This window comes from Megalops cyprinoides, chromosome 2 (genome assembly GCF_013368585.1).
Source record: "Megalops cyprinoides isolate fMegCyp1 chromosome 2, fMegCyp1.pri, whole genome shotgun sequence".
Lineage (NCBI taxonomy): Eukaryota > Metazoa > Chordata > Actinopteri > Elopiformes > Megalopidae > Megalops > Megalops cyprinoides.
Window position 1 is genome coordinate 3007138 of NC_050584.1, and position 26687 is coordinate 3033824.

The window sequence follows — 26687 nt, forward strand, 5'->3', positions numbered from 1 at the left end:
GGGGAAACCAAAGTAATAAAAAGTAGATCCCGGGGTTTAAAATGAAGAATTTGATACGAAGCTGTTGGTCTCGCGGTCCTGTCCGGTGCGGCTCGCGGTCCGCGGTTAGATGGACGCTGGCACTGGAACTCGAGGGGGTAGGTGGGGCGGCCGGGGGGGTGGGGGGGTGGCGGGGGGGGGGGTTGTGCAGGTTTCCGTCCTGTGTTACCCTGCAGCTCCATTCCATTGGAAACAGTTATGCCATCTCCTGATATAATTCAGGCTTGCAGTTGGATTGCCGATGTCGGGGTAAAATCGTTATGTTTTTATGCTGTAATATGTGTCATGAACGCAACGTTACCTAGGATTTAAGATTTTGTCTTTTATTTTGAGGGCCGACGGCCTCTCCGTTTGTAAAAGTTATTTTTCACATCGCCGGAGAGAATGGCAGGCACGCATGACAAAACAAGCAAGCAACCCCCCTACCCACACATCAAAAAGCTACCTGTACATCCAGGGAGGCTTGGATTTATTTGTAATTACATGAGATAATGAGAAAAAATAGTAGTGAATGATACTTAAATAACTGGCATAAAAGTAAAACAGAAAACAAATAAACTCGTAAATGAGTGAGCAGCTTGGTGGGGATATATGAATGAGGGTGTATAACATCTAACCCCAGAGTGAGCTTTGCTCTGGGAAGCAGGTGATGTGTGCTACACATGTATGTGTCAGGCCTCAGCTGAGAGCAACGCTCCCTGGGCTTCCACAAAAACACCTGTATTCTCTCTCGCCTTGTAACCCTCTCACCTGGGACTCCGCAGGCCGAATCTGTGGGGTTGCTGTCCCTCCAACAGACTGAAGGACAGTTTGTGTCCATGACTACAGCTGTCCACACACATCTGGCTGTACCCCCACGCACACAGCTGCAAACACACACTCCTGTTCAGGGGTAGAGATGGTGCCCTGGCAGCACTGATTAAGGATCAGTATGCGCTGTTTACATTGTTTGGTGGTATTAAGGGTGAGTGTTACTGTTTACTTTATATAGTTTGTTACTGTTTATTTTATATAGTGATACCAACTAATAAAGGAACATTAGTTGAATCTCACTTAGTCTGTGTGCAAGTCACACACACACATACATACATGCAGTGGTGGCACAGCAATACAAGCTTGCACTGACCACTTAGTTTATATGGGAGCCTTAGCACAGTGAAAACAGTGACGCTAATATGCTATCCTGGCTATGACTGCAACCCCAAAACTGTAGTGTGTAGTCCATCAAATCATTTTAAGATATGATGGGATGAATCCATTGAAAATGGTCAGGCATCTTAATCCACCCACGTCAAAAGAAAAGACATTGGAAAATATGGAATTATACCATGTAATACTCTGGTAATATACACTTCTTGGAAGAGTATTTCTGTATGCATTGTTTTTTGTATTATTTCTGTATGTGATGAGATGAACTGATGGCTTATACTAATGTCATCTTTTCTATTATTATTTACCAGGAGTTTCTCAACTTCCTTTTCCTGGTGTCAGGGAATAATTTTCCAGTTTTTTCTTCCAATTAGCCTGGGTTTTCTGGGGTTTTTTAAAATTCCCTCTGGGAAGTGTACTGCGTACAGTGCTTTGTGACAATCCTCATTGTAAAAATGTGCTATAACAAATAAAACTTGATTGGTTGCTGTGTTACTGCAAGAGAAGAAAGCTTGTTTCCTCACCTGGTGCTGCGACAGGTAGTTACAGCACTTATTTAAACAGCTAGCATTCTGGTAATCTATACAGCAGGACATTTTCTGAAGTATCCAGGCGTCAGTAGCATGCTCAATAGTAGCTCTGTCAGTGCTGAGTATCAGTCCTGTGCTGCTAGGCTCAGAGGCCTGGAACTGTAAACAGCACTGTTGTTATTCTTGTTTTTTTTCCTCTCTGGAAGTACACTGCTTTGGTTTCCCAAACAAGATGGGTGATGCTGTGTGTGAAGTGGTCATGTGAATGAGGGGTGTGGGTGTGTATGTGTGGTGGGGGGGGGGGGGGGTGCGTGCGTACTGAAGCACAGGGAAGTTTGAGCTAAACAAGCATCAGCACTTGGTAGTGCTGGATGTTTGGAGGCTGGAAAGAATGAGAGGCCATATTGTATGATCGTTCCAGCAAAGGGGCCTGACCTTCAGCCACTGCTGGGCGCTGAGAGGCCAGGGGAGCTCATACGGCCTGCAGTCATGCATACCTCACTAATGGCCTCTGACACAAACCCATCGCTCTCAGATGCCCACCTTTAATAATTCGTGAGGTTCAAGGACCTGTCAGTTCAGTTTTGCTGTGTTTTTTGACAGATTGGCCTGAAACTGACCATCAGGCTGACTGTGCTTTGCTGCGTCTCATGGGTGGAAGCTTACTTCTGTGGAAATGTGAGTTTCAGATGAAGAGGCAGAATCAGAAACAACCATCACCGTTTATTCTGTCATCCCAGTGCGACAATTTCAGGAACTGATGGGCCAGGATTTTGGGAACTAAGTAAGGCAGCAAGGCAGCAAAAAGTGTGACTTAATCTTGATTTATACACACATGTAATTGCTCCATATTGATAGATAACGTTATCAAGGAACAGAATTCACAGTGAGGTAAGAAAGGGCCCAAGGATAGATCCATATAGCACCACATTCGTCAACTAATGTGAGAAAAGAAGTTTCTGTGAACAGTGAAGTTCACAGAAAGTGAAGAGCTTTGGGAAATACTTTGACTCCACCCTGAGAGACACCACTGCCATTTCAACAGCAATTAAAGAGCTAGAAGGGTGGTTGACAGCCGTGGACAAATTGGGTTTGCCAGGAAAGTCCTGGATATACCAGCATGGCATCCCGCCTAGGGTCCTCTGGCCACTGCTGGTGTATGAGTTCCCATTGTCAACCGTGGAAGGGATGGAGAGAAAGATCAGCAGCCATCTCCGAAGATGGTTGGGGTTGCCAAGGAGCTTAAGCAGCATTGCCCTTTATGGCCACAGGAACAAGCTGAGTCTCCCCTTCAAAAGCCTGAGTGAGGAGTTCATGGTGACTCGTGCTAGGGAGGTGTTGCTATTCAGGGAGTCAAGTGACCCAAAAATCTTGAAGGCAGGGATCGAAGTGAGAACTGGAAGGAAGTGGAGTGCCGAACATGCAGTGGACCAAGCGGAAGCGCGATTAAGGCACAGAGTGGTGGTGGGGCCCGTGGCAACAGGTTGAGGAGCTGCGCATGAGCAAGTCTGTGGGCCTGCAGCAACAAGGGGCCTGGACTAGATCGGAAGAGGCGATGGACCGTAAGATCTCTTGGTCAGAACTATGGAAGGCAGAGTCCTCCCGTGTGAAATTCCTCATTCAGTCTGTCTATGACGTTTTGCCCAGCCCAGCTAACCTCTTCTGCTGGGGCAGGGCGGAATCACCATCATGCCCCCTGTGCCCAGGAAAAGGGAGCTTGGAACACATCCACAGCAGCTGTCCAAAAGCGCTCGCAGAGGGACGCTATAGGTGGCGTCATGACCAGGTAATCGCTGAATCCATCTGTAGCACCATCGACCAGGTCAAATGGCTCCAACCAGCAAGACGTGTAATCACGTTTATTCGAGCAGGCGACCCTCCCATTCCTCGACCCAAAGTCCAAGCAGGCCTCCTAGTACAGCTCAGGACTGGCAGATGAGGGTGAATCTTGGGAAGCAACTTAAATTCCCCGAGTACATCATGGAGACGTCGTTGAGACCAGACATCGTCCTGAGCTCAGGAACAACAAAGCAAGTAGCCTTGCTGGAACTCACGGTTCACGGTCTCAGAATCGAAAATTCTTTATTATTTATATGTTCATTTTATATATTTGTTTTCCCCTTACACTATGGGTAAGATTTCATCGATGCTGCTTTGTCTGGACAGTATAGGAACCACTCTCTTGGTCAGGTCTCCCTTGTAAAAGAAATGTTATATCTCAACTGGTAATGAAGGACAAATGAATAAAGATGAATTTTAAAAAATTGTTTGCTCAGTTTCTTTGGAATATCTTAGCGGTCAAGGCATTCACTTTGAGCCTGCCTGAGCTCTGTGGCTCAGGTTCAATCTGGCTTCAGCCAGCCAGGGGAGAGGGGCACAAACTTGCAGCTCCCTCTGGTCAGTGGGGCACCCACAGTGAGCCTGTACAGAGCTGTACAGATGTGACTCAGTCTGTGCCATGTGAAAAGTAGCAGTGCTGGGTATCATGTGTTTCAAAGGAGAGTTTGTGTCTGCCTGAGTGCTCCCATGCTGATCCTGGGGGCTGTGGCAATCAACAGCATGTCTGGGATACAGCTGTGTGCTTAAACTGGGAGGAAAAGAGGAAAAACCCTTTTTAAAAGGCCTGTTTGGTAAGTAGGTGGAAAAGTGAACATGGGAAGGCCACTGTAGGCTTCAGTTCTGGTGCATATGGTATGATAATGGATCAAAATTCAAGTCAAAGAAGTCATGAGAGACTGTTATGATGCACCCAATCCATGAGCACTCATTATGGTGAGCGACAGTTTTTCAACATATCCAATTTCAAAGTACTCATAATGGTGAGCGACAATTTTAACATACCTAAATGATGAGTACTCATAATGGTTATAGCAACGCAGCATATAAAATATATCATAACAGCTTGATTTATAAGTACTCATTTTCATGACAGTGTTATCACACAGGTTGATTTGTGAGTACTCATTTTCATGACAGTGTTATCACATGGGTTGATTTGAAAGTACTCATTTTGATGACAGTGTTATCACATGGGTTGATTTGAAAGTACTCATTTTGACGACAGAGTGTTATCATATGGATCTTTTCCCCAGCTCTCATCATGGTGATGTGCCTTAGTGGGGGCAGCCTTGTGATTGGTCCTCATTAAAGCACATGACCATGTCAGAGTGCCAGCCCCAGACTGGCTCTGCTGGGAACTTTTTCCCTGTGAAGGGCATGGAGCAGACTCCCTCTGCAATGTGGATCTCCATCGGAGGACGGGCCGAGGTCTTCCTCTACTCGTGGTGAGACGTGCTGGGGGCCTCTCACTCCTCCACATGTTTCCTGTCCTGGTCAGCCCTGCTGGGACCCCCGGCACTGGCCCCTCGCCCTGCTCTGATATGCGCTTCCTGCCGGCTGGTGCCAGCACTGGAAAGATCCATTTTCCCTGTTTTTCTGCGCAGCGCCTGGTCTTTGTGCTGCAGCACCCGTCACACTCACAGGAAGTGGCACTCACACTCACAGGAAGTGCTCTCCCAGAGTGCAACCATCCTCACGATAAGGTATCTGGGTCTACATGACCAAGGATAGCAAGGTGTCCAGACAGAAAAAAAATAAAATAAAGAGAAACCAAATTGGCTTGCAGATCCAGCTGGGTTTTTGACTGGGGCAGAAAGATTTGCAGTGACAGAGGTCACAGATGTGCTTGGCATTTTAAGTGGAAAGCAGGGGTGAGAGGGACACCCCAAGAGGGTGTGGTGGGAGCAGCCAGCCAGTTAGCAGATTTATTGTCATGTTTTCCATTAATTAAACGTGACTCTTTCTGCTGCCTGTCCTGGTATCAGCAGGTTCTGATCAGGGTGTGATTAAAACCTGTAGTTTGGGGGTCTTGGATAAAGTTAATGTCTCACACACACACACACACACACACACACACACACACACACACAATCATATGCACACATACTTACTCTCACAAACATACTCACACACACACACACACACACACACACAATCATAAACACACATAGATACTTTCTCTCTCTCTCTCTCATACACACACACACATATATATATATATATATATATATATATATATATATACATACATATACATACACACAGTCACACACACATGCAGACACACACTCACACACACAGACAGACACACACGCGTGCAGACACACACACACACACAGGCACACACACACGCACACACACAAACACACACACACACACACAGGAACACACACTCACACACAGATGGACATTATGTTGTCTGGCTCTGAGGGGTAACAGGACTACAGTATGTGCTGTTCAGAGGCATGCAGCCAGATGTCTTCTTCACAAAACCATCATCCTCTCAGTGTCCTCCTGTCTATGAGATTGACCTATGACACAACGACTTGTAAGAGCCGTCTGAGGCACTGTGTGTCATGGAGGAGCACACTGCAGTCTGTCATCACTGAGAGCTCAGCTTTCTGTGTGAATGAGGATACTTCCAGAATATCTGCACAAAGACAGCTGCAGTGGGAAGGGACCACCCAAATGCTGTTTTAAATACCAGGGTAAAATCTGTACCGGTTGGCATGAAACTGAAACATCCTAAGAAGCAGGCGGTGTTCTGGGTGTGAGTCACTCTGAAGGTTGCGTCTGGGTCACTCTGACGGCTGTTGGGATCAGTGTCTCCTCCCAGGCAAATGTTTGTAAGAGGCGGGTAGAAGGTTAGGGTTAGGGTTGGGGTTAGTGTTACAGTTAGGGTAAGAGCTGGTAGAGGGAGGGTTAGGCCTACGGCTCATGGAGGGAGGCAAAGGGTGAGGGTGGGTGGAGGGTAGGGTTAGGATTTGGGTTAGGGCTAGGGTTAGGGCGGGTGAAGGGTTAGGGTTAGGGTTAGGGAGAAGGCAGCTGCAGCAACAGGCCCATTAAAACATCTCGTACGTGAAACTCTGCTCTGAAGTCCTCTGTTCTTCTGTGTCATGTTGTTCCAGCAAATCATAATGGGAGGGTAAACAAACCCTCATTCCCAGAAGGGGTGGAGTGAGCAGGACCAAAGCTTTTATCACTTCAGAGATGCATTTCTCAAGAAAACTGCTGTTTCTGATGCCTCAACTTCTGCCTTGCAAATGCAATTGCTTCTTATTGGCATTGCTTATGTGTGCATGTGCGTGTGTGTGTGTATGTGTGCGTGATTTGTGTACACACACACACACTCACACTTCCTAGTAACAATTTTACCCACACAGAAGTCAGTACCAGCAAGGCCAAACAAAACCGCATCCACTGTTAGTTCACAGCAGCCCTTCAGTGAGGTTTCAGAGGGGATGAGCTTTATTGCATGTGCAGAGAGATTTTTCTGTGTTCTGCTCACATTTTCACATATTTTCACTAATGCAGTGATTGTGTGCAGCATTCAGTATATAGTCTAAATTACTCTAAACCTTGGCCTTCACAGGGCCAAGGCCAGGCAGCAGACTTTCTGTCCTACACAGATGTCTGCTTTTTCCATTGAACCGCCACTTAAACTCATTCCCACAGAGACAGTGTCTGTTCCCCAACTTTCGGTTCCAAACTTCTTAAAAACATCTAGGGACATTTGTGCTGATAACCTGATAAAAATTAAATTTGACAAATCTGAAAGTAGTATTTGCAGACAAATGGTCCTTGAGATTGGGTTAATAAATATTAGGCCGTTAAAACCTAAAGTTACGTTAGTAAACTAATTGATTACTGATCATCAATTTGATATCTTATGCCTGACTTAAACTTGGCTTAAAATTAATGACTTTATTGCTCCTACTGAATCAACTCCTCCCAGTTACAGTAATCACCAGGTCCCTCAACCTACTGGCAGAGGTGGCAGTGTTGCTGCTGTACACAGCTCCAAACTCTGTGCCACTTTCAAACCTGGCTATAACTTTCATTCGTTTGAACTGTTAGTACTTAGCTTTGCACATCCTGACAAGACTGCATTTCAGCTATTTACCCTTGTAATAGTTTACAGGCCACCTGGCCCTTGTATTATTTTCTTATCGGAATTTGCCAACTTTTTATCCGATCTGGTTGTTAATACAGAAAAGGCTGTGATAGCAGGTAATTTTAATGTACATATGGATAATGAACGATTCATTCAGCACAGCATTTTTGTTTATCATCAAATCTATTGGACTCTATCAAGCTGTGGATAAAACTACACATTACTGTAACCATACTCTAGATTTGGTCCTCACATATGGAGCAGATATTAACCATGTAGAAATTATGCCACAAAATCCCATTTTCTCAACTCTTTCAATCCCATACATCATACAGCCTGTACAATGAAATCTCCTCTAGCCTATGTTCAAACCCTAGTTTAACTGAAATTAATCAACTTGCAGACAGTATCGACTCTACGTAAAACTCTGGATGCCATTGCTCCTCTTAAAAGGAAGAAAACCACAGGCAAAAAGCTGCCAGATCCAAATATTTCTCTACCCTTATAGAGAAAAATAAAGATCCTAGGTATCTGTTTAGAACTATTGCCAGATTAACTAAGAGTCCTGCATCAGTTAACTCTAACATGCCAGCAATTCATAGTAGTGATGACTTTATGAACTTCTTTGATAGGAAAATCACAAAGATAAGAGACACAATACAAAAATTTTTCATCGACTTCTGCTTCCTGCCTGGCCAGTCCCTTCCCAGACAATGTAGGTATGTCTATTAGGCCTATCTCGTGCTTTGACTCTTTTATACCCATTATCAATTCATCTATTCTAAAAACTCTTACCAGCCAACTACACCCCATACCAACCGGCTTCCTACCTTCTTTCCCTCCAGCTGCTACCTGCAATTGGCACACCATTATTAAATCTTATCAACGCCTCCCTTACGTCTGGACACGTACCACAGTCCTTGAAAGTAGCAGTTATCAAGCCTATTCTGAAGAAGCCCAATCTAGATCACAATGACCTGTCAAACTACAGACCCATCTCGAATCTTCCATTCCTCTCAAAAATCCTGGAAAAAGCAGTATCAAAGTAACTCTGTGCATTTTTACACTCTAACAACATTTCTGAAAGTGCTCAACGATCTACTGGCAATGGCTGTATCTCTCTTCTTGTGTTACTAGACTTAAGCACAGCCTTTGATACCATCGATCATTGTATCCTCCTTGACCACCTCAAAAACCTGGTTGGAGTAAGTGGACAGGCTCTATCTTGGTTTGGGTCCTATTTATCAGAACAATATCAGTTTGTCTTCATTAACAATGAATCTTCCACTCGTTCCAGAGTAAGATATGATGTACCACAAGGATCCGTGCTTGGGCCTCTGCTCTTCTCGTAATACATGTTGCCTCTTGGTGATATCATCCGTAAATATGGCATTAGCTTCCACTGTTACATGGATGACACTCAGTTATACATATCAGTCAAACCTGATGTCCCTTTGAATATATCAAACATGGAGGCCTGCCTGACAGATGTAAAGAAATGGATGGCCCGAAATTTTTTCCTCCTTAACTCAGACAAAACCGAAATATTTGTTGTTGGCCCAAAGTCAATCAGCTATCAAAAACCTTGGCGTCATTATTGACCCTGAGCTCTCTTTTGAAACACATATAACTAACACTTCTAGAAGAGCCTTCTTTCATTTGAGAAATATAGCAAAAATCAGGAAAATTGTATCAATTAATGATGCTGAAAAGCTAATCCACGCTTTTGTAACATCCAGATTGGACTACTGCAATGCCCTCTTCTCAGGATGTGCAAATGTCTCACTAAAACCCCTTCAGCTGGTACAAAATGCAGCTGCTCGTATCTTAACTAGAAGAAAATGCTTTGAGCACATTACCCCAGTTCTAGCTTCTCTCCATTGGCTACCCATTAAATACTGGATTGATTTTAAGGCTTTAAATGGGCTTGCCCTTCCCTATCTTAAGGACCTTCTTCACCCATACCTTCCACAAAGAGCCCTTCGTTCCCAAAATGCCGGGCTTCTCATCATTCCAAGAGTGGGCAAAACTACTATAGGCAGTAGAGCCTTTTCCTATCGAGCCCCTCTCTTGCGGAACAGATTAGCCACTGAGGTTTGGGGAGCAGACTCTCTCTTGACCTTTAAGCCTAGGCTCAAAACATATCTATACAGTAAATGCTTCAGCTGAGAGACATGACCTGGTGCTGCCATGGATCATACAGTATCTGGTGGACTAAAGTGGTCATTGTTGCCACTTTATCATGGCATGGACTCTGTGCCGTGATCTGGTGTTGACTGCCTTAGGGTCGTCCTCATGATTATGCCAGTCCCTTGCCTCCCGTCCCCTAAGTATACTGCCATAATGTTAGTCTGCTGGGGTTTTTTCCTTGTTGCACACTGGCACCTTTTTCCCTGCCCCTCCTCTCCTGCCTCTCTGCTGTACATTCCTGCCATTTTAATCATCCATTCCTGTGGAGCTCTCCATGTACCAAGAACTGGACCCTCCAGGACTACATGCTATGCATGTTCTGCTGTATAACTTTTAAGATTTAAGATTTACCAGACTCATTATGTTTTACACACTGTATATTGCTGTGTCTTACTACCTACATGTTTCATCATTCTTAAGTACTGTTAAGAATTTCTTAAGAAACTCTTTTCTACTCAGTTGTCCACCCAGTGCCAGCCAGAAGCAGATGGGCTCCCCCTCTGACCCGAGTTCTGCTCAAGGTTTCTTCCTATTAGTCAGGGAGTTTTTCCTTGCCACTGTCGCCTTTGGCTTGCTCTGAGGGGTTATCAGGCCTGGAGTACCAGTGTAAATCTGCTTTGTGACAACTCATGTTGTAAAAAGCACTATATAAATAAAACTGAATCAAATTGAATTGATAAAGTATTTAAAATTTCAAAGTTTGGGTGTTTGTAAAACAGATGTAATTTGAGCTTAACCATACTAGTCAGCTGAAGGTGGGTTGGATATTGAGATAACTAGCTAATTATGAAATCTCTTCTACATCCAAACTGGTTTTGCTAAATAGCTAAATATGTGTGTGTCAAACAAAGAGCACTAAATATCAAGACTACAGTAAGAAGACCTTTCACCGCTGTTCTCAAAACATACCACCTAGCTAAAACTACCAATACGTATCCCTCCTTCTGCCATCTTTAATCAATATATTTATTTCCCTCTCTGAACAGCAACAGCAAAGAATAGCAAGCTTTACTGGCACAGGGACAGGTATCCTATTCAGTAGACGAGTTTGCTGTTTGCTCTGGTGAGTTTATTAACTGGCTGGCTAGTTGGCAGCTATTGGTATGAAACATAAAAGCCTCCATCGTTCTTCTCAGCCCCTGACATGGAAAATGGGAGAAGTTTCAGGACTCTGTGTGGAGAATCAGAGCGCTGACCTGTGTTAATCTCCAGGACAGTGCCAATGCCTGTAGCTACTGCAAGGTTACGCCACACTTTCCCAGCGCACTTCATTTCCTGTGAAGCCCATTATGAACCAAACCCAAAGCCTGGCAAAAGGGACTCAGACACTGATCGGCTGTTTTTTCACAACTGTGCTATGTGAGAGAGTATTAACACTCATGACTGAGGGAGAGAGAAAGGGAGAGAGGGAAGGAGAGAGGGAGAGAAAGACAGAGAGGGAGAGACAGAGAAAGTGAGACAGAGAGAGAAGGGGGTGGTGGGAAGAGGGAGATTTATGGACAGACAGGGAACTGTGGAAACTGTATCTGTCTCCACTGTGGCTCAGTGTTCCTGCACACAGTGCTGCAGTGCAAGCTGGGATTGGTACAGACTGTCAGCTGTAATTAATGCTGCTCTCAGAGACAATGGCCGACTCTTATCACACAGGCACTAATAAGGGTCCAGCAGTTGGTATGGCAATGGGGGTGTGAGGGGAGCAAGGGTGGTGAGGGGGGAAAGGGGGTGCAGGAAACAGAACACACTTCCTCAGGCAGGATACCACACATCTTTCAGGCGCATCCTGGATTACACACACACACACACACACACACACACACACACATACACACACACACACAAATACATACATACACAAAAACACACACACCATCACTCATACACAAAAACAAGCACATGCAGACAAACGCATACATACACACACACAAATGAGCACACACCCACTCTGCCTCTCTCACACTCTCTCTCACATAAACTGTCTCTCACAAACACCCTTTTGTATTATGAAGACAGCCATAGGAGGAGACATGAGTCAGAGGGGATCTGAGCTGTGAGGCTGAGTGTGAGCCCAGTCATGCCCCATCTTTACACAAATGTCCCCAAGTATCATGCAATTGCATCCACACAGTCAGCGTTACCATTGTGAGAGAGGGACTACTCTCCATACAGCTCTGAGCAGAAACGTGTCCTGGGATCATCTCAGGAAGAACTTTTATGTTCCCGACAAGCTAAAATCTCATCCTGTTTCTTGGAAACAACAGGGGAGGTAAAAGCAGAGACAAGCCATGCCCACTAGCCCCTCCCACACTACCATGGTAATAGGGCAGTTGATGCCCACAATTTCTCTGGTGAGCTTTTCCCAAAGAAAAATGAGGATTAGTATTATGCATGTGTTATGAAATATTAGCAATCTGATCTTTGAAAATGATACACTGGAAAACTGCATAAATATTGCCCTCAGCCCAGGTAAAAACACGGAGCACCCAGTGCAGGTAAAAACACAGAGCACCTGATCCAGGTAAAAACACGGAGCCCTTGGCCTGAAACAGAATGTGCAGTGTTCTCTGGTGCTATTTCCTGTTTGGCACAAGTGCCACACCGCTTTTCAGACAGGCGATGTGACACACCCCATTGTCAGACTTCAGAGTGTTAGATCAGATGACAGTAAGTTCTCTCATTAGAGAATCTCATATTATCCAAATCTCAAATTGTTAATCACGTTTTGCTAATTTATCAGATGTTTACTGTTTTAGGTGCTCTTTAGTGCTCTGTGGTGTCGGGTGACTTTTCTTTTTCCACAGCACTAAGGTACGGCTGCAGGTCTCCAGCTACATTCCTAAACCAAACAAACAGTTACTGAGCTCACACATTTATCCACTCTCAAGAAATGCCAGAAAAACGTCTTTAGTAACACCCAACAAGCCCTGATACTTGGTTCTGTCATTTAGTGTTAATTGCTGCAAGAGCAGAAGTGTAACGTCCAATAAAAAAATTTGTTTTAGTGCTGCCGCCTGCTGGAAGTGGGATCACATGTGAGCACCTGCGTATTCTTAGGTAAGTATTTTAGGTAAGTATTAGGTCATTACCATGTCCTGCATGTGCTTTTACAAGTTTTACACAATAAACTTCAAGTACATTAAAAATTCCATTTGCATCTGTGATCCCTGAAAAACGATGGAAAATCATTTGCACAACGGAACTCTTGTGTTCAACATAGTGCTGTCCGTCGGATATTTTTAGAGCGTACCACCATGTAATCATGATACGTTTTGACTTTCGTGTAATTGATTTTTTGTGGTTTTCTTTAGCGTTATCTTTCTTCCTCGCTTTTTGTATTCACAGACGTTTTTCTCGCTGTCCTCCCGAAGCTGCGCGGTCTCATGCGTTTCAGGTGTTCCAGGATCTGATCAGATACGGAAAAACCAAAAACCTGCAGCGACCAGGCGCGCTGCGTGTTTTTGATGTTCCCAAAAGGTAGCGAGCTGGCCGCTTAACCAGTGATTCATTTCTACCGCCGTATGTTAGATCGTGTTACGTCGATCATTTTTAGTAAGTGATTAATCCATAAACGTGCAGCTAACAGAACATGTTGTTTCCTTTCCCTGCAGATGGTTCTCGCATTTCTACGCGGTTTCGGTGCTTTGGAACGGGCTGCTAATCGCGCTGTCACTGCGATCGGCGGTCCTAGGACAGGAGCTCCCAGTGTGGCTGAATGAAACTCTCCGGTTCCTGACCGCTGACCCCCGATCTGCTGCTAAAGGTGCTGTGCTATTCCAGCGTGGGTGGAGGGCTACGAGGTTTTAGGTACATTTATTGGGTTACTCGTGTGTTCAGTTAATCCGCTCTGGGGCACAGTAGCTAATTTGTATATCGTTGTATTGGGTTTGATGTTTCGTTGTCAGTGAAGAGTCAAACGTTGGAACGATTCGATTCTTCGGTAGCATCTGACGTATTTCTGCGCATGCGCGTGCAGACGTCAAGGCTCTCTGCACTGCTGGTAATATCAACATTTTACATATTTTATTTGAGCAAAAAAGGAGTTGTCTATTTGTATACATGTTAGCGAAGTAAGGACAAGAATATGTACCCAGAAAAAAAGAATTATCCATAATAACAGATATAATAGTAGTAGCAGCACTAATAGTTATGCAGATGATGAGCGTTGCAGGTAAAGGTTACCTCTCCACCACTTAACAGCCTCGTCAGCTCACATGCTCATGTTGTACCCAGGGTCTCTGTGGTTAATTTCATCCCCTGTGCCTTTGGATAGTGAGCCCCATAGCTTTGAACAAACCTAGACAGTCTGTTATTGACTGTAAAACAGGAGAGACTGTCCTCCGTTTGGGTTTGTTCTGAACCCCGCCTCATAAGGGCCTGAATTAAACATCAGCGGGGGGCTCTTCTACTCTGTTCTCTTTGATCTCCTCCAACCTGTGAACCTGGTGCCCAGTGCACAGAGCACTGTAGGATCCCTTCCCCCTGGCCGACAGAGCGGATGACTGAGGGCTGAATGAGACACTAAATCCTCTCTGACAGGGCTGCCTCAGCTTCAGGAAGCGCTCCTGTACAGATGATGTGTGTGTGTGTGTGTGTGTGTGTATCTTTGACGCTGTCCATGCTGCACGTCTCCTCTCCAGGTGTGTCGGCGTCAGCCGTGCTGGTGCAGGTACTGCTGTGGACACACTCGCTCAGACGGCTGTGGGAGTGTGTGCGGGTCAGCGTGTTCTCCGACGGCGTCATACACGCTGTGCAGTACGTCTTCGGCCTGGGCTACTACGTCATCCTGGGGCTGACAGTGCTGTGTGCAGACGCTCTGCACCCCCAAACAGGCAAGGCCTCCTGCGGGCATCGCCTTTTCAAACAATAAATACTCTGTAATATTCTGTGCTTTCACAAGGCATTAAACTCTAAAAATAAAATAGTCATGCAAACAGTACATCTGAGGTACAGTCTGACCAGTAGTCAGTGCTGTGTTCTGTCAGCGCTTTCCTAACAAAGGTGTGGTCGTGCTGCAGGAGGGCCAGCTTCCTCACTCCTCTCTCAGCTGCAGTGGTTCCATGCTGCGGGGGTTCTGCTCTTTCTCTGGGCCTCACTGCACCAGCACCGCTGCCTGCGTCTTCTGGCCCAACTGCGGACGGAAAACTCAGGTGAAGCTTCTGCAGGTGCTCTAATGAACCCCAAAAAACACAGCAGCAAAACAGGGATGAAACTGAATCATATTGTTTTGATATGTGTAGCAAAGCCCTTTGATTGGCCCACATGAGTGGTGATTGACAGTTTGTGATAACTCCACCCAGTATGGGGTTCTACTCCTTTAGGTACTGACAGCAAGAGCATGCAAAGACGTTTGAGCTTAAAAGATGCTAAGATTTTTTTTATTTACCCGGGGGTTTATTCTCTTGCCTTTTGTATTGTGCCTTTTCTTTAAATGTAATCTGGCAAAACCTTTCCTTTCATGTTTCAGTTTTGACTCGCTCTGATGTCAGAACTTTACAGTTCCCCACTCTAGTGAATCAGAAGGGAATTGATTCTAACCCCAGTCAAGTCAGTATTTTAATTATCTCAGTTGGAGTCATCAAGGCTTCTTCAGGTGGCTGTTAAGCTGTTTATATTTTTACCTGAAAGCTACCATTTTGTAAGATTTCAGTTGAAAGAGAATCCTTTAATGTCACTCCTCTCTGCCTCCGGTTCCCAGCATTCAAAGCAAGGTCATTCATTCAAGAGAGAGGGAGAGAGAGGGGGAATGGATTCTGAATCTGTATTTGACTGACTGTTGTAGAGTTCGTAACTGAACCATGAGATAATTTTGAATTATTAATAATTCATAGTGATATGCATAATGGCTTTTTGGTGTGCATTGCTACTGCAGTAAAGCTGAGTGCAGTAAACTCCATGTTTTATTTAGAAAACTGAAGTTGAATTTCACTTGCTGACACACAGCACACAATTCTGTCCATATATAGTGTGTAATATGTGTATATTGTCTCCTTCATATGGCAGAAGTGATGTTTGCATGACATACACATTGGCCTGTTTACTGGGTGTCAGTGTGAGGCAGTGTGGTGGGCACACAGTGTGTTGCGTGTCAGTGTGTTTGGTTGAGTTGTGTTGGGTTGCAGTGTGTCTGGTTGCAGTATGGTGCTGTGTTTTCACTTGTGCCACTGTTCACAGGTGAGTTGGTAACACTGGGCCATAAGGTTCCCCATGGAGGGTGGTTCGAGGTGGTGTCCTGCCCACACTATTTTGCCGAGCTGCTGATCTACGTGTCCCTCGGCATCACCTGCAGGGGTGGCGCCCTCACCTGGTGGCTTGTGGTGCTGTACGTCTTCTTCAACCAGGCGTTAGCTGCACAACTTTGTCACGAGTTCTACTGCAGCAGGTTCCAGTCTTACCCTCAGCAACGCAAAGCCTTTGTTCCCTTCCTCCTCTGATTCCCTTGCTGTTTATACACTGTGTAATTATTGTTTTATTTCAAAAATTAAATTTCATGAAATATGACACTTGTCACTTTTTTCCATCATCTTTTTCTGTAAAAATGATCCTCTCAAATGACTGGTAATGACAACACAAGTTCTTCTGTGAGGTCAAAGACAATCAGCAGTTTGAAACAAACTAAAAGTCTAAAACTGTTAAATGGATTTTTACCAAGTGCCAAAAGGCATTTATAGGTTACTATGCTTGCCCTCACTCAACACATGCACAGTTTTTCAGAAATGCAGCAATTGTGGCAGGCGTATAGGATTCAGTGCCACAGAGCTGTTCTTAAGCGAAACTTCAGCATTAATCAGCTGGTTTCAGTACTTAGCAGCCTAAACTCCAGTGAGTGTCCTGTTGGTCGGTAGGGTCAGCAGTTCTGAGTAATTGTTAGAAGCACAGCTCATAACCCAATGACTGCTGGCTCTGTTCCCGGGTTTGGCCGTGGTATATAACCTGAATCTCCTGCAGCTGTCAATATCCAACTGGTCATAGGTATGTTGTAAAATTTGTAAGCTGCGCAGGTGACTGCAGGTAAGAGCAGCTTCTAATTAGTAATATTTCTCATCAGCAGCTATACAGTATGGAGGGCACTGGGACAGAGTGGAAGTTTCCTGGTTAAACCTCAGTGGGTGATGACGACACACCTGGATGTACTTCATGTGACAGTGACCCATTGGAGACCTGTTAGCCTGCAGATTAGGCATGGTCGGATTATCATGACCACGGGCCCCTACGTACACACACAAATAGTACACGTGCACTGCATGTGCTGTCCCCAAGCACACAGAGTTTGGTAACACAATAGCACAGGGCAACCCACAACCACACAGCATGTATTACTTTGAAATTATATTCGTTATTTTGACATGTTAAATTACTGCCATTTTAGGTCCGTTTGGTTCTATAAATGCCATGTACAGCACAGTGTATACAGTACATCTTTAGGAGCGAAACACACACCTAAGCGCAGGTTTCTCCATGTTGACCGCAAAATTGAATTTTGACCTATAGCCTACATCATTACGACATTAGGTGATTTATCGGCTAATTTGCAAAACATTCAAACAATTTCATAATCATACTACATTTTCAAAATCACATTTAACCAAATATTTTAAAAACAAAAATATTTTACACATTAAAAAAAGATAATAAATCTTAAGGCCAAGGGCCCCCATTGGCTCCAGGGCCCTGGGCATGTGCCCACTTTGCCCATGCAGTAATCCGTCTATGAGATTAGGCCGCACTGATTCTCAATCCTGCTCCTGGGGCCCCCCTGCTCTGCACGTTTTCCATCTTTCCCTGCTCTACCTACCTGACTAAACTCATCAGTGGCACTTTCGATTAGCCGAACACACCTGATTTAATAAAGAGCATGTTAATTATTTCAATCAGGTGTGTTTGGAGCAAGGATAGACTGAAGAGATGCTGGACAGGAGGGCTCCAGGAGTAGGATTGAGAAACACTGGGGGAATGGATGCTTCCTGTTTCCATGGGAGACTAAGGGCAGGAGGAAAAGTAAGACTAGTATGGAGGATCCTGTGAAGGGTGCCATCCAGGGGAGGGGGGGTCAGCAATGAAGTGATGCATGCTCCTGTAGCCACAGGGTTACAATTTAGTCCAGTTAAGTGGGTACATGTCTCTTGTCCCCACAGAGAAACTATTTCAGTAATTGGGATCATGATGATTACAGCCTGAAACTAACTATATAAACAATTTTTACTACGTCTTAAAGTTAAATATAGGCTGCATTTCCTTTTAAAAGGTTTTGAGGATGATCCACCATTGTCATGGTTAAAATGCGTTTGCGGGTGTGTCTTCAGTACATCATGCATAAATAAAACATTTCCTGCTCCCCATGGGCACATCCCAGACGGATAACATGACCGGCCACGGTGTGTTTATGGTTATTATCGAGATACCGGGGAAAACAATGACTAAGCTCAAATTCTGTGAGGTTTAATACGTGTCACTTTTAGCTATAAATTCAACCTATCTACTTAGACATAAGTGAGCGACATAATCACGCGTGCGTCACTTTATATTAGTTACAGTAACGCTATTTTAATTACTGGTGACACTACATACTTTCATATACATCTATAACACAACACTGACTGTAAACGATATCAGGTTTTTGCTGACTCGCACCATCGCCTTCTGCAGCCACGTGACCCACACGTACCCACTCTCTTCCCTTTCCTGTGGGATACTTCCTGTTTCCTACTCTGTAAACCGAAAATTTTTCATGACGTTTAGAAAGACGGGCGAATTATCCAATAGAAGACTGTATTTTTATCACGTCACCAAATATGTACACGTCTTCCCTAAAGTTATCCAATAACTTTAGAGGAAAGTGGGACTTCTTGTGATAGCAAGTTCATGTGAGACGAACTCCCTCCTATGGAAACGAACGGAGTTTGAAACGCTAGCTACTAGCTACGGAGCTAAACATGCATTCGTAGCTAGTTAGCCAAACTAATTAGTTTTACATACGCATAAGCATTGTACATATAGCTGATTAGCTGTTTAGATATCTGTGTGTTATTTGATCCTTGAAGCGCTCGCTCCGGCTGTAAGATGAACGCCCGGGCCAGCACCAGGCTGCGGGGTTCGGTGATTCTGGCCCTGCTGCTGGTCGCGTCGCGGCTGGACGGAGCCTCTGGTATCCAAGAGGAGCAGAAACCGGCGCCGGAGCAGCCGCCTCATGAGGTGCGGAGATCGGGAAAGTGCCTGCTTAGACTCTGATCGCTCAGAGTTATGGCTAATTATCCAACGCGGAGCCGACCACAATTTGTGTATATAGCTAGCTAACCTAATTTAGCTACTATGCATCAAGTAGGGCGAGCTAACTGGCTATCAGCTAACAGTTTTCCTTCAGCAAGTTCGCTAGCTGCTAATCCGTCGTGTTTTGTTCCGACTTTGCTCAACATTTCAGGCTTAAACATTTATCCTCAGTTCCGCTGCATGTAGATGTAGTGCTTAGATTCCCTGCTACCGTCGTGCTAATAATGTTTAATACAATAAACTTATGAAGTGTTTATGACTTACGGCCATTCTGCGTGAAATCCGTCAAAGCCTGTCTAAAACAACGACCCAGGTCCTCACCAAGGTTTCATCGAATGTTTAGTTGCTAGCGTTAGCTGCCTGGCTAAGCGAGAAATCCTGAGAGCCCCTTGCCTTCGTCTTTGGTTGAAATTGTTTCATGGTAGCTTGTCTAGCTATGTAACTTTTATTTGTCGCCTCTCTTTAGTAATTCCAGAATAAGTTGATTAGTTGTGGGACAAAACATCGATACGTGATTATATCTTATTACTACTTCTTGCGATACGTTATCGATACCTTGGCGTCAAATATCGATATTTTTATTAAAACATGCAGGCGCTCTAAACGGATTCCCCCGCCAGTTTGAGTTACCAGTTATTACTTCATGACTCTTCGTGATGGCGCTTATCAAATGAATGAGGGTAAACTTGCGGTTCCCAGTCCTCCCTGGAAATGAGACCTGTCCAACTCAATTTCAGGAAGTAACGCTGACGGTTTGGATGGCAGAGAGTGTTGTGTTTTTTAAGTATCTAGCTTCAGTTGCGTAGTTAGCCAACTTAGCTAGGTAGCGCCTACTTACAAAATTGTCTAAATTGAAAGGTACTTTACAATTATATCGCTAGTATTCTGCGTGATTAAGCATTTAAACAAAAGCTTATCTACCTAACATTATCCGAAAAACAAAGTGGTTAAAGCATCAGTCTCAGCTCGAATTCGTGTTGGTTCCCGTTAGCAATTACTAACTAACGTTACCTAGTCTTCCCTGACCACCCTGAACGTAGCTCCAGACCTACACATTGGTGGTACTAGCTAGCTAACGGTTAGCTCGCGAATTTACACCGTTACGTTGCATAATCCTTAAACTTGCAGACGTTCATTTTAATAACTTGCTTTATGGTTAATTTGATGACCTACTTAGTTATGTTATTATCGGACAACTGACCGCCATAAAGATGTAACAACTGTAGGATCAACTAGCTAGCCAGCTAGTTGGTTAGCTATAATGTCATGGGTTGATGTGAACAGGGTATCGACTCGTTTCTTTGCTGGCGAAGTAGTAACGTTATGCAATTTAAAGAGGAAAAATATATCTTCAATTACGGCTGTCAAGTTGGCCAACCGGTCTGTCATCACACTTCCTTTTTTTTCTACCAAAGCTGGTTTAAAAAGCGTGCTAGCTAACGTTAACGCCCTCTTACAATGTAATCCAATGTCTTGGTACTATTTCCGAGAATGAAGTTGAAAATGTATCCACACATATCGGTTGTTGTATACGGTGATTGTCACGTTGAATTTTGATAACTTTTCACTATACAAGGATGAGCAGCAATGCTTAGGGCTTTCCGTGGTTTGTGTCTTCCCTTATGGTTAGCCAACCTCCCAACTCCTAAAACTAATTTGAACTGTGGCTTGTCTTCGGAAACGCCTCTTCACGCTCAGGGTCGTCCACACACACCATCACCACATCAGTCGAGAACGGAGAAAGGGTGTATTCGGTAAAAACAGTTTCCTACTGATGGTGTGGGGTTGTGTAGCGCTCTAATATGCAAAATAGACTTAACGATGTAACCATTACAAGCCAATCCAGGTAATTCATGACACATAGGAGCTTGTCATCAACGTCCCTACAAGCCAGCTGATAATGGGAAATACGTGATCTAGCTTGACACCTAGCCTAACCACTGTATTTCAATGCACATGGAGGCCAAACAGAAAACATCTAATGTAAAAAATGTAAAAAAAAAAAAAAAAAAAGGCATCTGCCAGAATGTTCTTCTGATGCCTCCTGAGTGTCCTGTGAGGTGGTGACACTTTACTGAGCATTTGAGATCCGTGCTTTTCACTGGAGTTTCATTGGTGTAAAATACTTAAAAATCAGTCTGGGTTTACAAGAGTTGGACCATGACATTCAAGATGCTTTGAATATGAATGCAAATAAACGTGTTGTGCTTAAATTGAGTAGAGGATCTGCAGCACTTTCTAACTGAACAGAGCTTTCTGATTGGGCCTAAAGAATGTTCAGGTTTTGTTAAACTTTTCAGCAGAAAGGGTCAGCTTCGCCCCAGACCCCCCTAAACACCTGAGGTGTGTTCCTTGTAACAGGCATCAGAACAAAGTTGTCTACGTTTGAAGGTCAAGTGACATGTTTGAAACAGTAAGGTAATCACCTGTCCCCTCCCACAGTCGCCACCCTCAGGTGTTCTTGCTCACAGTGATAGTGATCTGGGCAGGTAAGTGACCGCCTCAGTGGCATTGCAGCTCTAGTTTGTTGTGCTGAAACCTGTTTACCTCCAGCAACCCCAAAATCTGCATGTTAGTCCAGGCTTCAGAATGGCAAGATGTCCGTAAGGCCCCATACAGCAAGTCCACAACAATCCTACTCTGCTGAGGAAAGCTGCTGTTCCACTGTACTAATCTGAGGGTACACTTGGAAAACGTAAATAATTAAACAGATTAACCTGATAAAAGCTTAATGTCATTCCCTTAACGCTGGCATTATGACACCCTGACTTTGTCCAGTCGTTTAGCTTGGTCTGTGATGAGGGTTGTGAAAAAGGTGCAGTGTGTAGAGGCTGTGATGGGATTGGCCAGTGAGCCGTGTGTGTGTGTGTGTCTCCCTCCCTCAGAAAGCCCCCTCAGCACATCCTGTGGGCCCCATTCTGAGCGAAACGGCCCCCGTCTCAGGGAACCTGGGCTTCATCCATGCCTTTGTGGCCTCCATCTCCGTCATCATTGTGTCCGAGCTCGGCGACAAGACTTTCTTCATTGCCGCCATCATGGCAATGCGCTACAACCGACTGACCGTGCTGGCGGGGGCCATGCTAGCACTGGCCCTCATGACCTGTCTATCAGGTGGGTAGCGCTGGGCACTGCTCCATCCGGGGGGGGGGGGGTCAGTCTTGGGCATCCCTGCTGGCATTGGAGTGTTCCTGTGTTGTCTCACTAGCTATGGATCTGCCTTATTTGGCCTTTTCCTCTTTATGAATATTTAGATGCGGCAAGCCATTACCCCACACGCAGAACGGCCTCAGTGGGTGATTAGTACTAGAGGTGTGCAATATGACGATATTTGATTGTGAACGATTAAAATGTCTCTACAATCTGCCTTTACAGAGAGATCGTTAGTATCATGCTATGTGCATATTCTATCAGTTGTAGTTCTATGGCTCATACACGCATCCAAAGTTGTTTTGTCAGCCAAATCCGTTTCGACACACCAATAAACTGCAATTAACTCCGCCCACTCGCGTCCTGCCATTGACTTTTCATGCATTTGCGTCACTTGTAAATTTCGCGTCGTGTTTGGTTAAAACACACCTTAATAACGAAGGCGTTTGAGAAGGGCACTCCGTATGACAGGACAAGTAAGCGCTGGAAAGAGGTAACTGATGCAGTGACATTTTACCTTCCCAAGGATATGATTCCCATAAAAACCGTGGAAAATGAGGGTTTCAAAAGACTGCTAAAAATAGTTGATCCAGGGTACGAGATACCCAGCTGCAAATATTTTTCCAACACAGCCATTCCACGGCTGTACTCCGAATGCTGCGACAAGATTCGACACAAAATTCAAAACGTCCAGTTTTTGCTACATGATTTATGGTAGGGAAATTAGTTTGGCTGTACTGTTCAGTAACTTGCAAAATAGTCTTAAAAACCAACATGAAAAAGAATCGTGATAAGATTGTGGATCGTCATCCTGCCTGAAAAATTCATGATGTGATATTTTTGCCATATCGCCCATCCCTAATTAGTAGGGCTGGGACAATATGCTTTTGTCACGATACGATATTATCACGATACTTTGGTGCCGATTCGATTCGTATTGCGATTACGATATATTGCGATTCTACAAGTATTGCGATTCGATAGTATTGATTATTGCAATTTTTCTGGCACTATTTTTATTCGTTTCACAGTAATCAGCAGCCCAAGCTTTTAGAAGCACCCGCTACAGGCCTGGTGGAATTCTCGGCCACTCTTGGCTTACATTTGTCAGTGAAAGCAATACAGCAGTGCAGCGCCACTATTATGCATATGACGTCACAGAAAGTATCGATTCTGGGAAGAAGTATCAATATTTAGTATCGTGCTATAAAAAACCGCAATATCATGAATCAATTTTTTTCCCCACCCCTACTAATTAGTACCACCCCAATACCCTAAAACAGCCTTCAGTGGGTGATTCATGCATGCAAAAGCCACAGGAATATACAGTTACACCTGCAGAATTGGACAGTGCTGTAGCTCTTTGTAAGTCTTTGTTCTGCTCTGAACTTTGGAGGTTCTGAAGGGACCAGGTGAAATGGGTGAACAAGTGAGTGAATGAGAAAGTTAGTGTATGCGTGTGTGCATATGTGTGTGACTGTGTTTGTGTGTAAGAGTGTGTGTTTGAGGCTGCATGTATGTTGAGAGTGACAGAGCTGGTGTGTGCCGCTCACTCCTCCGTTCTCCCTGCAGTGCTGTTTGGCTACGCCACCACCATCATCCCTAGGATCTACACCTACTACGTTTCCACAGCACTCTTCGCCATCTTCGGTGTGCGCATGCTGCGGGAGGGGCTGAAGATGAGTCCCGATGAGGGCCAGGAGGAGCTGGAGGAGGTGCAGGCCGAAATCAAGAAGAAGGACGAGGAGGTGCACTGTCTCCACGCGCACACACACACAAACACACCCTCAGACTGGTTTCTGTCATTTGACACTCCTGTGAGGCTTCTCTCCTCTGATTGGCTGATTTGTTATCTCCTGCAGCTGCAGCGCTCGAAGCTGATGAACGGGGCGGTGGATGTGGAGGCGGGGTCAGGTGCAGTCCCCCAGAGGAAGTGGCAGAGCTTCATCTCGCCCGTCTTCATCCAGGCGCTCACCCTCACATTCCTCGCCGAGTGGGGTGACCGTTCGCAGCTCACCACCATCGTCCTGGCAGCCAGAGAGGTCAAGATCCAAACTGTCCCTCAGCCGAAACGGCGCAAACTCTGACTGACTGAGCCTGAATGGCTGCTTATGTCTGTGACTGATTGGAATGGCTGCATGCATCTGTGACTGACTGAGCCAGAATGGCCGTCTGCGTCTGTAACTGACTGAGCCGGAATGGCTGCTCATCTGTGGTTGGCTGTGTGTTTAGTGAGCTCTCTCTTTCTCAGGACCCATTTGGCGTGGCAGTGGGCGGGACTCTGGGGCACTGCCTGTGCACAGGTCTGGCTGTAATTGGAGGGAGGATGATCGCTCAGAAAATTTCCGTCAGAACTGGTAAATCTTCCCCCACCTTCCCCTCAGAGCCGAAAAGCTGTTAGGAGAGACAGAACCATGCTGTGTGAGTGTGGTGTGAGTACAGTGTGAGTACGGTGTGAGTGTGGTGAGTATGGTGAGTACGGTGTGGGTGCGATGTGAATACGCTACTCTGGCTCTGACTGTGCTTTCCTGCCCACAGTGACCATCATCGGCGGCGTGGTGTTCCTGGCCTTTGCCTTCTCTGCTCTCTTCATAAAGCCAGATGCCGGGTTCTGATTGGACAAAAGACTTTGGGTTTCACTTGTAAATACATGTACAATTCAGCTGTTTTATTATAGGGGAGGTTATGCTCTCAGGCTCGTGTGTGTGTGTATGTGTGTGAGAGAGTGTGTCTGTGGAAGACAGGGAGTATGTACGCGAGCAAGCAAAAACTGCCTCTGTGTGGTCTTCATGACATGGTAGCCACCCCTCCTCCTCAATCTGAATCGTGTCACTCAGAGCCATCGGTCGCTCTTATTGGTCCCTGTGCTGTGGGGTAGACACTTCCCCTCCCTGTACACCACTCGGAACAGGCTAAACGTTGCGGTTCCACAGCACCTCGACCACAAGCTGCGGGAAGTTTCATAGATGGAACAACAGCGTCAAGATCATTCACAGACCGGCTTTTCCAGGAAGCAACCGTGGTTGCGATGGCCCTGACAGTGGTGTGTATTTATTTAACATTAGTTCAGAGATTGATATTTTTCTTAGGATTAAGATTGTTTTTAGATCACGTACTGTACACATCAGGGATCTCCGACACTGCTGGGTTCAAGGTTACGACATCGTCGGTATTTGACGGGAAGTGTGCTGGTGTGCCATTTGCTGAATGAACAGAGACGATTGTAAGCCCTGATTGATGTAAATACTCAATAAAGTCTGTTCCAGTCTCAGTACCTGCGTGACACCACTGCACTCTGTGTGAATCAACACTGATTGGACAATTCAGAGCTTGCATGGTTCTGACAGGCCATTTATGCAAAACACCCATTTTAACCCTTTCGCACGTAACTTTTATGCCATGTAGCATGGGTGTTACGTTACATGGTTCATTATGTTTTCATTAGCATTATTAAGCTTCTCATAGTTTCCACTGCCACATTTGCTATACTTTGCAACTTTGAATCACTGTTTCCTCAAAGCTAACGTTAGCTAGAATTTTTCCAATCTAGTTCTAGTTCCAATCCAGTTTGACAGTACACCTGAAAGGGCTAATCACACCGGTTTCTCTGCCTGGTGGAGAGATGACTGCAGTCATGTTCAGGGTGGAGAGATGACCGTGTGGTTCTGTGTCTGGTGGAGATCACCCTGAACACGACCACGTGGTCGAGTGCTGACTGTGTGGTTCTGTGTCTTGTGGAGAAATTCCTGTGTGGTTGTTTGTGCCCTGTCCAGATAAGGAATGGCTAGCAGCACTGAACCATAAAGAAGACATGCATCATGTCTTCTTTATGGTTCAGTTTCTGAAATGTGAATGTTTTGCCACTAAACACTTAACAGACCTTTTAGCAGTCCCCTTCTGAGGTCAGTCTCACTAGTTTTCCAGGTGATTCTGGATGGGAAGGGAGTTTCTCCATGTCAGCCATGTTTGTGATGGCTGTCGGCAATGAGGGTAATTATTCACCTCTTTTTGTTCAAAATCAGAAACTGCCTTCGCATGGATCTGGCTGACATCACAGCAGCAGAGGACATTCAGCGTATGTGTGTCCTGAATGTGTGCTTACAGCACTACAGTACACGTGTAGCCTGTGTATGCAGTTACACAAAATCACAGCTGTGTAGTGACCGGGTGGTGAATATATATATATATATCGATCATTAAAAGCTGATGGCATTCGCTGAATTTCTCAGATGCTGGAGTTTGTGCTGCTTGTAAGCAGGCACATACCGTCCTGAACCGCAGGGCGGAACATTTTCACCACCGATCACAACCCAGTGAAACAAACCCTACATTCCACGAGAAAGGCTCACTGCCTGCTGATTTGACAGGGAAGACCACTTGCTGCTTGTGACTGGTTGGCTGTGATGCATATTATCTCA

General features: G+C 45.1%; 2 protein-coding genes across 2 annotated transcripts; both read left to right on the plus strand.

The window, feature by feature from the left end:
- The first annotated feature begins 4877 nt into the window (after positions 1–4877).
- On the plus strand, positions 4878–16289 carry srd5a3 (steroid 5 alpha-reductase 3). The gene is made up of 7 exons (XM_036522785.1): positions 4878–5002; positions 12660–12666; positions 13250–13332; positions 13619–13662; positions 14496–14687; positions 14874–15020; positions 16030–16289. The coding sequence occupies exons 1-7, from the start codon at positions 4878–4880 to the stop codon at positions 16287–16289; spliced, it is 858 nt and encodes a 285-aa protein (XP_036378678.1).
- Positions 16290–18719: 2430 nt separating this feature from the next.
- Positions 18720–25529, plus strand: tmem165 (transmembrane protein 165). The gene is made up of 6 exons (XM_036554188.1): positions 18720–19047; positions 22008–22233; positions 23842–24017; positions 24132–24311; positions 24521–24626; positions 24808–25529. The coding sequence occupies exons 1-6, from the start codon at positions 18916–18918 to the stop codon at positions 24882–24884; spliced, it is 897 nt and encodes a 298-aa protein (XP_036410081.1). The 5' UTR covers positions 18720–18915; the 3' UTR covers positions 24885–25529.
- The last annotated feature ends 1158 nt before the right edge of the window (positions 25530–26687 follow it).